The sequence below is a fragment of the Salmo trutta genome, chromosome 12 (assembly GCF_901001165.1).
Source record: "Salmo trutta chromosome 12, fSalTru1.1, whole genome shotgun sequence".
Lineage (NCBI taxonomy): Eukaryota > Metazoa > Chordata > Actinopteri > Salmoniformes > Salmonidae > Salmo > Salmo trutta.
Genome location: NC_042968.1, coordinates 92,362,656 through 92,375,703, shown reverse-complemented (window position 1 = coordinate 92,375,703; position 13,048 = coordinate 92,362,656). Strand labels below are relative to the sequence as shown.

Sequence of the window (13,048 nt, the reverse complement as noted above, 5' to 3'; positions counted from 1 at the left end):
TAGCTCATTTGGTTATTGGCACGCGGAGACCGCTTGTTATTATGTCAGCAGAATACTTGGAATGGAGAGGAACAAGCCTTTTACGCAATATTCCACTTCATAAATCAACACATTTCTTTGTTCCTTAAAAGAACATGCAACACACGCCCCTATATTTGCATATAACCTACATACCACTTCATTCAGGTTAAGGATATGAATTGGTTAATAAAATAACCTCGTGGTGTAGGCTATTCTGTCTATCTGTTTTGAAGACAAGTCCCTTTAGGTGAAGGAGAAGGGTCAATCTTTCTCCAAACAGCAAGTAAAATCAATAGGCTCATTAATCAAAGTCCGTGTTCTTTATCTACCAGGAGTCACCTTCCAATCAGGGCAGAGAGAAGACATTATGATAGCATCCCTATAGCCAGTCTCCGGGCGAGTTAGATCTGGCTTTGTTTGAGCTGCAGGGGAGTGCTACAGTATTTGGAGATGAGGAGAGAGGGAGAAGAAGCATGGTCTTAGGGCGGGGTTTGGGTCTCTGGATCTCACGTCTCCTCTCGCCGCCGTCTCTGATAGGATTACAGTTCAGCCCGGTTACCAAGTCCGGGAGCTTTTTCACACAAACAATTAACGCCCACCCACTGAACCGGGAAAGTCTCTTCGAACCAAACAGCGTGTTTCACATTCAACAGTCTATTCAGTAATCACCCAACGCAAAGGAACGCTCATTACAGAACAGTTTGAGAGAGTGACAGAGAGACAAGTTCAATGAACAACACTTTCGTTTGTTTCTCACAGGATTTAAGGATATTTACACTGACTTCAGGTCTTTTTAACAACGTTTTGGCAATATATTTATATTTTTCCTCAGTCAAAAAAGACTATTTTGTATTATACTCTGTACATGGGACCGTTACATAAAGTGATTGAAAACGTTTGGACGCGTCACAATCTCAAGAAACTGCTGAGTGCGCGCATACATGCCGTCGCTTTAGGTTGAACAGGTTAGCTCGGATTTCCGTTAAATATTTACAATTATTTGTGACAGGGCACCGGACAGGCAGACTTTACTTCAGATGCACCTCACATACACGACAGACCCCGTTTAGAGCGCAGAGGAGAGCGAGGAACAAAAACCTACGGGGTCAAAAACAAAACAAACCGTTTGTAGTTTGATAGTTAGAAGCGGTTATGCCAGCCGCTGACTTCGACATGGTGGTTGACAGTCCCCGGTTACACGGGGGTAAAGCCCCTGCCTCTACCCCCAACAACGAGAACGTTGTCCCGGCTTCCCTAAGCAGTCCTGCCGTGGATATCCTGCGGAACTTCTACCATACCAAGCGGGTGGGAAACTACTTGATCGGGAGGAAACTTGGAGAGGGCTCCTTCGCTAAAGTCCGAGAGGGACTTCATGCCATGACCGGAGAAAAGGTAGGCTAGTTGACAGTACTGGAACCTAGTTGTTAAGTTTTTTTGTTGATGGATGGATATATTTTGATACATTTGTTGGGCTTTGTTTGGTTCGTTTCTCGCGCGTAAAGTTACAATAGTGATAGAAATCGTCCCATTTTTCCATGCATGTGGAATCATTGATTTTGGATGTTGGAAATGTAAAACACTTGGAATCTTTTGCCAAGTGACCAATCTTCCTATAGTTACAAGAATATGTATTAGACATTTTGACAACTTTTTAATAGCTGCTTAAATTAGACACCTTAATTACCTAATTATAACATGGGTTTACAATAGCCTCCTATTTAAAGACTTAAACATGTAAATAGCCACTTTACATTGAAATGTGATGTCATGCCATTGATATTTTCTGCCATGTTTAACGTCCTATAGAATGGCTAATGGCTGCAGCGGATAGATGATGTAGTCACATACATGGCCATAATGTTTGCCGGGGTCGATAATGATACGTTCCCCTGCAGCAACAACAACAAAATGTCACTGAAACAGAAGAGGGAGCTAACAAAGAGTCACTGACCAACAATCAAAACGAAACAGGTGTGGTTTTTAGGAGGGGTTCTTAAAGTTGACTAGCAACAACAACTGGGACCTAAAAGACACCCACCCTGAGCATCCACTACATTTGCCCAAGAAGAGGCAAACAAAAGAAGAAAAAAAAACCACACCAAACTTAAAGACAGGAAGCAAACCTAAAAGGGATAGCAAAACAAAATAATATAAAGGATTGCTTTTCTAGAAATCAAAATAGGGAGAGCCAACTAAAGGTGTTGACCCTCCACATCTCTCAAGGCATTAACGAAATGACAACCAGCACAGGTGTAACACATACTAACTAAAGAGGTGACACCAATCAGTGCGCCCTACGTGCTAACGAGCTATATGTGCTAACGAGCTATATATGCTAACGCGCTATATATGCTAACGAGCTATATATGCTAACGAGCTATATGTGCTAACGAGCTAAATATGCTAACGAGCTATACGTGCTAACGAGCTAAATGTGCTAACGAGCTAAATGTGCTAACGAGCTAAATGTGCTAACGAGCTATACGTGCTAACGAGCTATACGTGCTAACGAGCTAAATGTGCTAACGAGCTAAATGTGCTAACGAGCTATATGTGCTAACGAGCTATATGTGCTAACGAGCTATATGTGCTAACGAGCTATATGTGCTAACGAGCTAAATGTGCTAACGAGCTATATGTGCTAACGAGCTATATGTGCTAACGAGCTATATGTGCTAACGAGCTATATGTGCTAACGATGTGCAACCTCAAAACATCAATGGAAAAACCAAAACCTGTAACAATAACCCAATGCTACCTTATTTCACAACTCATAATGACACAAGGTATGATGTACACATGCAACCCTATAGTGTCAGGTGGGGACGTTAACCAGCACAGTGGGAGTGAACACACACACACACTCTCCTGCCCAAAACCCAGCTTGAATATTATCAATATTTACTGTAGTGCATGTTCTGTACCATGTGGTGGGTAGTGGCTGTGCTGTGTTGTGCTGTGTTGTGCTGTGCTGTGCTGTGTTGTGTTGTGCTGTGCTGTGTTGTGTTGTGCTGTGTTGTGTTGTGTTATGTTGAGCTGTGCTGTGTTGTGCTGTGCTGTGCTGTGTTGTGTTGTGCTGTGCTGTGTTGTGTTGTGCTGTGTTGTGTTGTGTTATGTTGAGCTGTGCTGTGTTGACCTGTGCTGTGCTGTGTTGTGCTGTGTTGTGTTGTGCTGTGCTATGTTATGTTGAGCTGTGCTGTGCTGTGTTGAGCTGTGTTGTGCTGTGTTGTGTTGTGTTGTGTTGTGCTGTGTTATGTTGAGCTGTGCTGTGTTGACCTGTGCTGTGCTGTGCTGTGTTGAGCTGTGTTGTGCTGTGTTGAGCTGTGTTGTGCTGTGTTGTGTTGTGTTGTGCTGTGCTATGTTATGTTGAGCTGTGCTGTGTTGACCTGTGCTGTGCTGTGCTGTGTTGAGCTGTGTTGTGCTGTGTTGTGTTGTGTTGTGCTGTGTTATGTTGAGCTGTGCTGTGTTGACCTGTGCTGTGCTGTGTTGAGCTGTGCTGTGCTGTGTTGAGCTGTGTTGTGCTGTGCTATGTTATGTTGAGCTGTGCTGTGTTGACCTGTGCTGTGCTGTGCTGTGTTGAGCTGTGTTGTGCTGTGTTGTGTTGTGTTGTGTTGTGCTGTGTTATGTTGAGCTGTGCTGTGTTGACCTGTGCTCTCTAGAGAGATCTCCTCTGAAACAGAACGAGACTAATGAATAGACCAGCCCATGAGAAAGTGGCGCGGGTACTTACATATGAAATGATGTCTTTGATAAGTGTGTGTGTGTGTGTGTGTGTGTGTGTGTGTGTGTGTGTGTGTGTTTCGTCATCAACGTAGAGCTGTGATACGGGCTACCATTGGCCACTGGTTGCCTTTGTCTCTGGGCTCTCTGTGCTTTTGAGGTGCAGCCAGACGCATTAGCATATTACAAAAACACATACCCCTTTTCCTCACGGTGTGTCGTGTATGTGTGTGTTTTTCACTGTGTGTGTGTGTTTCACGTGTGTGTGTGTGTGTTTCACGTGTGTGTGTGTGTGTTTTTTCACGTGTGTGTGTGTGTTTTCACTGTGTGACCTGAAATTCCTATTTAGAATATTAAAGAAATAGACCCCCTGCCTGTATCCCTTTCACTCTGTAGCTGTAGAGAGAGAGAGAGAACACTCCTCTCTTTTCTCCTTCCCTTGTTCCCTTTGTATGGATGATGCAAACACTTGGCAATCACAGTCGGGAGAGAGGAGGGGAGAGAGGAGGGGAGAGGAGCAGCGCTGCTCTCTGGGTCGTCTACTACGGGATGCAGGGGGTGGTGGGGGGGAGAGCGGTATTACATCAGCGGCGGTAGTAAGGAAGGAGCGGTGCTTTGTGATAGGACAGGCACGGCCGTGAGAGACAGAACAGAGGAGGTTGATACTGAATGGGGAAGGAAAAAGGATGGAAGAGGATGGAGCCATCACTGGAAACAACGGTGTATTTTGGGGTCAGTGTCTGGAGCGCTGAGAAACGTGTGGGGGATCATATTATTACAAAGGAAAGAGGGAGAGGGGGAGGTCAGGGAGAGGACAAGGTCAGGGTGATAACACATGTTGTGTATGATGAATCTGTTTTGAATGTATGTAACCCACTTTCCCCGCATGACCTCATTCCCCCCTCTTCCACCCCCCCACCCCCCTTCCCCCTGTGCCTGTCTGAGAGAGAGAAGATAAACAACAGTTGTTCAGATGGCCCCTGGGCTGAGAACCCCCTCCTAACTCGCCCTGTCTCCCCTCCCCTCCTCCTAACTCGCCCTGTCTCCCCTCCCCTCCTCCTAACTCGCCCTGTCTCCCCTCCCCCAGTATACCCCCCACTCTCCGTCTCCCTCCCCCAGTATACCCCCCACTCTCCGTCTCCCCTCCCCCAGTATACCCCCACTCTCCGTCTCCTCTCCCCAGTATACCCCCCACTCTCCGTCTCCTCTCCCCCAGTATACCCCCACTCTCCGTCTCCCCTCCCCCAGTATACCCCCACTCTCCATCTCCCCTCCCCAGTATACCCCCCACTCTCTGTCTCCTCTCCCCCAGTATACCCCCCACTCTCCGTCTCCTCTCCCCCAGTATACCCCCACTCTCCGTCTCCTCTCCCCAGTATACCCCCACTCTCCGTCTCCTCTCCCCAGTATACCCCCACTCTCCGTCTCCTCTCCCCCAGTATACCCCCCACTCTCTGTCTCCTCTCCCCCAGTATACCCCCACTCTCTGTCTCCTCTCCCCCCCAGTATACCCCCACTCTCCGTCTCCTCTCCCCCAGTATACCCCCACTCTCCGTCTCCCCTCCCCCAGTATACCCCCACTCTCCGTCTCCCCTCCCCCAGTATACCCCCACACTCCGTCTCCCCTCCCCCAGTATACCCCCCACTCTCTGTCTCCTCTCCCCCAGTATACCCCCCACTATAAACAGTAGATATCTACTGATCTGATGTCAGTAGTTATCTAGGGGGTAGAGAATAGTAGGCGGATGGAGACAGTGGGAGGTAGTGAGATGGAGACAGTGGGAGACAGTGGGATGGAGGCAGTGGGAGGTAGTGGGATGGAGACAGTGGGATGGAGGCAGTGGGAGGTAGTGGGATGGAGACAGTGGGATGGAGGCAGTGGGAGGTAGTGGGATGGAGACAGTAGAGGTAGTGGGATGGAGACAGTGGGAGGTAGTGGGATGGAGACAGTGGGACAGAGACAGTGGGAGGTAGTGGGATGGAGACAGTGGGAGGCAGTGGGATGGAGACAGTGGGAGGTAGTGGGATGGAGACAGTGGGACGGAGACAGTGGGAGGTAGTGGGATGGAGACAGTGGGACGGAGACAGTGGGAGGTAGTGGGATGGAGACAGTGGGAGGTAGTGGGATGGAGACAGTGGGATGGAGACAGTGGGAGGTAGTGAGACGGAGACAGTGGGAGGTAGTGGGATGGAGACAGTGGGATGGAGGTAGTGGGAGGTAGTGGGATGGAGACAGTGGGATGGAGGTAGTGGGATGGAGACAGTGGGAGGTAGTGGGAGACAGTGGGATGGAGACAGTGGGAGGTAGTGGGAGACAGTGGGAGGTAGTGAGATGGAGACAGTGGGAGGTAGTGGGATGGAGACAGTGGGAGGTAGTGAGACGGAGACAGTGGGAGGTAGTGGGACGGAGACAGTGGGAGGTAGTGGGACGGAGACAGTGGGAGGTAGTGGGACGGAGACAGTGGGAGGTAGTGAGATGGAGACAGTGGGAGGTAGTGGGACGGAGACAGTGGGAGGTAGTGGGACGGAGACAGTGGGAGGGAGTGGGATGGAGACAGTGGGATGGAGACAGTGGGAGGTAGTGAGATGGAGGTAGTGGGATGGAGACAGTGGGATGGAGACAGTGGGAGGTAGTGAGATGGAGGTAGTGGGAGGTAGTGGGATGGAGACAGTGGGAGGTAGTGAGATGGAGACAGTGGGAGGGAGTGGGATGGAGACAGTGGGAGGGAGTGGGATGGAGACAGTGGGAGGTAGTGAGATGGAGACAGTGGGAGGTAGTGAGATGGAGACAGTGGGAGGCAGTGGGATGGAGACAGTGGGAGGTAGTGAGATGGAGACAGTGGGAGGTAGTGGGATGGAGACAGTGGGAGGTAGTGGAGATGGAGACAGTGGGAGGTAGTGGGATGGAGACAGTGGGATGGAGACAGTGGGATGTAGTGAGATGGAGACAGTGGGAGGTAGTGGGATGGAGACAGTGGGAGGTAGTGAGATGGAGACAGTGGGAGGTAGTGGGATGGAGACAGTGGGAGGTAGAGAGATGGAGACAGTGGGAGGTAGTGGAATGGAGACAGTGGGAGGTAGTGAGATGGAGACAGTGGGAGGTAGTGGGATGGAGACAGTGGGAGGTAGTGGGAGGTAGTGGGATGGAGACAGTGGGGGTAGTGGATGGAGACAGTGGGTGGTAGTGGAATGGAGACAGTGGGAGGTGGTGAGATGGAGACAGTGGAAGGTAGTGGGAGGTAGTGGGATGGAGGCAGTGGGAGGTAGTGGGATGGAGACAGTGGGAGGTAGTGAGATGGAGACAGTGGGAGGTAGAGAGATGGAGACAGTGGGAGGTAGTGGAATGGAGACAGTGGGAGGTAGTGGGATGGAGACAGTGGGAGGTAGAGAGATGGAGACAGTGGGAGGTAGTGGAATGGAGACAGTGGGAGGTAGTGGGATGGAGACAGTGGGAGGTAGTGGGATGGAGACAGTGGGAGGTAGTGAGATGGAGACAGTGGGAGGTAGTGGGATGGAGACAGTGGGAGGTAGAGAGATGGAGACAGTGGGAGGTAGTGAGATGGAGACAGTGGGAGGGAGTGGGATGGAGACAGTGGGAGGTAGTGAGATGGAGACAGTGGGAGGTAGTGAGATGGAGACAGTGGGATGGAGACAGTGGGAGGTAGTGAGATGGAGACAGTGGGAGGTAGTGAGATGGAGACAGTGGGAGGTAGTGAGATGGAGACAGTGGGAGGTAGTGGGATGGAGACCGTGGGAGGTAGTGAGATGGAGACAGTGGGAGGTAGTGAGATGGAGACAGTGGGAGGTAGTGAGATGGAGACAGTGGGAGGTAGTGAGATGGAGACAGTGGGAGGTAGTGGGATGGAGACAGTGGGAGGTAATGAGATGGAGACAGTGGGAGTTAGTGGGATGGAGACAGTGGGAGGTAATGAGATGGAGACAGTGGGACGGAGACAGTGGGAGGTAGTGAGATGGAGACAGTGGGAGGTAGTGAGATGGAGACAGTGGGAGGTAGTGAGATGGAGACAGTGGGAGGTAGTGGGATGGAGACAGTGGAGGTAGTGGGACGGAGACAGTGGGAGGTAGTGAGATGGAGACAGTGGGAGGTAGTGAGATGGAGACAGTGGGAGGTAGTGGGATGGAGACAGTGGGAGGTAGTGGGATGGAGACAGTGGGAGGTAGTGGGATGGAGACAGTGGGAGGTAGTGGGACGGAGACAGTGGGAGGTAGTGAGATGGAGACAGTGGGAGGTAGTGGGATGGAGACAGTGGGAGGTAGTGGGACGGAGACAGTGGGAGGTAGTGGGATGGAGTCAGTGGGAGGTAGTGAGATGGAGACAGTGGGAGGTAGTGAGACGGAGACAGTGGGAGGTAGTGGGACGGAGACAGTGGGAGGTAGTGAGATGGAGACAGTGGGAGGTAGTGGGATGGAGACAGTGGGAGGTAGTGGGACGGAGACAGTGGGAGGTAGTGAGATGAAGACAGTGGGAGGTAATGAGATGGAGACAGTGGGAGGTAGTGGGACGGAGACAGTGGGAGGTAGTGGGACGGAGACAGTGGGAGGTAGTGAGATGGAGACAGTGGGATGGAGACAGTGGGAGGTAGTGGGACGGAGACAGTGGGAGGCTTATTCGTGTTCACAGGAATTGGAGAGATAGGTAGCTAGCTAGTTTAAGGCTGAGAGTGACCTGTGTTTAATTGTTTGAAGAAGATTAGCCCGTATGTGAAGCATCTTAGAGGGTATTTTAAAGATTAACCACACAGACACAGAAAGACAGGCAGAAGGTTAAATCTGGGACATAATGCCCTGACGTCCACCCGCTCCTCTCTCTCTGTGTGTGTGTGTGTGTGTGTGTGTGTGTTAGAGAGTCTGTGAGCCGTTATAAACTGAGTGGGAAGCGAACCTTACCCTCCTCTATCGGTGGAGAAAGGGAGGCCAAATGGTTTGTTCATGTCCCCCATTCGCCACATATATACTATAAACCTCTCATGCTGAACACAGACACACACACACACACACACACACACACACACACACACACCCCTGCAGGCTCTAATGGTATAGTGTGTTAGACGTGCTGGAGGCAGCTGCTGTAGTGACAGAGACCAGTACAGGTTACTATATACAGGAGGGGATGGACAGACCAGTACAGGTTACTATATACAGGAGGGGGTGGAGACAGATCAGTACAGGTTACTATATACAGGAGGATTGGAGACAGACCAGTACAGGTTACTATATACAGGAGGGAATGGAGACAGACCAGTACAGGTTACTATATACAGGAGGGTATGGACAGACCGGTACAGGTTACAATATACAGGAGGGGATGGAGACAGACCAGTACAGGTTACTATATACAGGAGGGAATGGACAGACCAGTACAGGTTACTATATACAGGAGGGCTTCTCTCTCTCTCTCCCATCCACCGCTTCGTTCCATGCCTGTTTCACATTTCCACCGGTCTCCTGGTCCATTCTCCATGGGTAAAGTTGTTAATGATATCATATCTCACAGAGTGGAGTGGTCAGGCTGCCCTGTGTCTGTAGTCTAGAGACTGATCTTCTTATTTCTCTCTATCTCTCCTACCTTCCCTCCCTCTCTCCTTCACTCCCTCCTCCCTTTCCTCCGTCTCTCCTTCCCTCCCTCCTCCCTTCCCTCCCTCCCTCCTTCCTCCCTCCTCCCTTCCCTCCCTCCTCCCTTCCCTCCCTCCTCCCTTCCCTCCCTCCTCCCTTTCCTCCCTCCTCCCTTCCCTCCCTCCTCCCTTCCCTCCCTCCTCCCTTCCCTCCCTCCTCCCTTCCCTCCGTCTCTCCTTCCCTCCCTCCCTCCTTCCCTCCCTCCTCCCTTCCCTCCCTCCTCCCTTCCTCCCTCCCTCCTTCCCTCCCTCCCTCCTTCCCTCCCTCCTCCCTTCCCTCCTCCCTTCCCTCCCTCCTCCTCCCTCCCTCCTCCCTTTCCTCCCTCCTCCCTTCCCTCCCTCCTCCCTTCCCCTCCCTCCTCCTTCCCTCCCTCCTCCTTCCTCCTCCTCCCTTCCCTCCCTCCTCCCTTCCCTCCCTCCTCCTTCCCTCCCTCCTCCCTTTCCTCCGTCCCTCCTTCCCTCCCTCCCTCCTTCCCTCCCTCCCTCCTTCCCTCCCTCCTCCCTTTCCTCCGTCTCTCCTTCCCTCCCTCCCTCCTTCCATCCCTCCCTCCTTCCCTCCCTCCTCCCTTCCCTCCCTCCCTCCTTCCCTCCCTCCTCCCTTCCCTCCCTCCCTCCTTCCCTCCCTCCTCCTTCCCTCCCTCCTCCCTTTCCTCCCTCCTCCCTTCCCTCCCTCCTCCCTTCCCTCCCTCCTCCCTTCCCTCCGTCTCTCCTTCCCTCCCTCCTCCTTCCCTCCCTCCTCCCTTCCCTCCCTCCTCCCTTTCCTCCGTCTCTCCTTCCCTCCCTCCTCCTTCCCTCCCTCCCTCCTTCCCTCCCTCTCTCCTTCCCTCCCTCCTCCCTTCCCTCCCTCCTCCCTTCCCTCCCTCTCTCCCAGGTTGCAGTAAAGGTGATAGATAAGAGGAAGGCGAAGAAGGACTCGTATGTGACTAAGAACCTCCGTAGAGAGGGTCATATCCAACAGATGATCAGACACCCCAACATCACCCAGCTGCTGGACATACTGGAGACTGAGAACAGGTACTACACTATACTATACTATACTACATACTATACTATACTATACTATAGACTACTGGACATACTGAACAGGTACTATACTAATACTATACTACATACTACTGGACATACTGGAGACTGAGAACAGGTACTATACTATACTATATACTATACTATACTATACTATACTATACTATATACTACCGGACATACTGGAGACTGAGAACAGGTACTATACTATACTATATACTATACTACAGACTACTGGACATACTGGAGACTGAGAACAGGTACTATACTATATACTATACTATACTATACTATACTATAGACTACTGGGCATACTGGAGACTGAGAACAGGTACTATACTATACTATACTACATACTATACTATACTATACTATATACTACCGGACATACTGGAGACTGAGAACAGGTACTATACTATACTATACTATACTATACTATAGACTACTGGACATACTGGAGACTGAGAACAGGTACTATACTAATACTATACTATATACTATACTATAGACTACTGGACATACTGGAGACTGAGAACAGGTACTATACTATACTATATACTATACTATACTACATACTATACTATACTATACTATAGACTACTGGACATACTGGAGACTGAGAACAGGTACTATACTATACTATACTATATACTATACTATAGACTACTGGACATACTGGAGACTGAGAACAGGTACTATACTATACTATATACTATACTATACTACATACTATACTATACTATACTATAGACTACTGGACATACTGGAGACTGAGAACAGGTACTATACTATACTATACTATACTATACTACTGACCTGGACTACTGGAGACTGAGAACAGGTACTATACTATATACTATACTATATACTATACTATACTATACTACATACTATAACTATAGACTACTGGACATACTGGAGACTGAGAAACAGGTACTAATACTATATACTAATACTATATACTATACTACATACTATACTATAGACTACTGGACATACTGGAGACTGAGAACAGGTACTATACTATATACTATACTATACTATACTATACTATAGACTACTGGACATACTGGAGACTGAGAACAGGTACTATACTATATACTATACTATACTATACTATACTATAGACTACTGGACATACGGAGACTGAGAACAGGTACTATACTATACTATATACTACTATACTATACTATACTATACTATAGACTACTGGACATACTGGAGACTGAGAACAGGTACTATACTACTATACTTACTATACTTACTATACTATAGACTATACTACTCTGGGCATACTGGAGACTGAGAACAGGTACTATACTAATACTATACTATATACTATACTATAGACTACTGGACATACTGGAGACTGAGAACAGGTACTATACTATACTATATACTATACTATACTATACTATACTATAGACTACTGGACATACTGGAGACTGAGAAACAGGTACTATACTAATACTATACTATACTATACTACTACTATAGACTACTGGACTACTGGAGACTGAGAACAGTACTATACTATATACTATACTTATACTATACTATACTATAGACTACTGGACATACTGGAGACTGAGAACAGGTACTATACTATACTATATACTATACTATACTATACTATACTATACTATACTATAGACTACTGGACATACTGGAGACTGAGAACAGGTACTATACTATATACTATACTATACTATACTATACTATACTATAGACTACTGGACATACTGGAGACTGAGAACAGGTACTATACTAATACTATACTCTATATACTACTGAACAGGTACTATACTAATATCTATACTATACTATACTATACTATACTATAGACTACTGGACATACTGGAGACTGAGAACAGGTACTATACTATACTATAGACTACTGGACATACTGAACAGGTACTATACTAATACTATACTATACTATACTATAGACTACTGGACATACTGGAGACTGAGAACAGGTACTATACTATACTATACTATACTATACTATATACTATAGACTACTGGACATACTGAACAGGTATACTGAAGTTGAATGAGTTGATGAACAGATGAATAAATGAATCAATCACGAAGCTATAAACCACCTTAATGTGCCCCATTTTCTGTACAATAAAACACATACAAATACTGAAATGGAAATAGTAACAAACAGTTGTAAAATGAACAATACACAGAATGAAGAGAAGGGACGAGGATAAAACATTACAAACAGAACTGATCTGTGTATGACACTTCTAGTATTTCAATTTCTATAGACTTCAATCTGTTATCATCAGTTACTACCTGGTGATGGAGTTGTGTCCTGTCATCTGTTATCATCAGTTACTACCTGGTGATGGAGTTGTGTTCTGTTATCATCAGTTACTTCCTGGTGATGGAGTTGTGTCCTGTTATCATCAGTTACTTCCTGGTGATGGAGTTGTGTCCTGTTATCATCAGTTACTTCCTGGTGATGGAGTTGTGTCCTGTCATCTGTTATCATCAGTTACTACCTGGTGATGGAGTTGTGTCCTGTTATCATCAGTTACTTCCTGGTGATGGAGTTGTGTCCTGTTATCATCAGTTACTTCCTGGTGATGGAGTTGTGTCCTGTCATCTGTTATCATCAGTTACTACCGGTGATG

At 48.0% G+C, this 13,048-nt stretch overlaps 1 protein-coding gene across 1 annotated transcript in view; it reads left to right on the top strand.

The window, feature by feature from the left end:
* The first annotated feature begins 492 nt into the window (after nt 1-492).
* hunk (hormonally up-regulated Neu-associated kinase) overlaps nt 493-13,048 on the top strand; it is a 34,332-nt gene continuing 21,776 nt past the window's right edge. The window contains exons 1-2 of the mRNA XM_029770378.1: nt 493-1,413; nt 10,249-10,391. Of these exons, the coding sequence (XP_029626238.1) occupies nt 1,174-1,413; nt 10,249-10,391 (383 nt within the window). The 5' untranslated portion in view covers nt 493-1,173. The remainder of the gene's footprint in view (nt 1,414-10,248; nt 10,392-13,048) is intronic.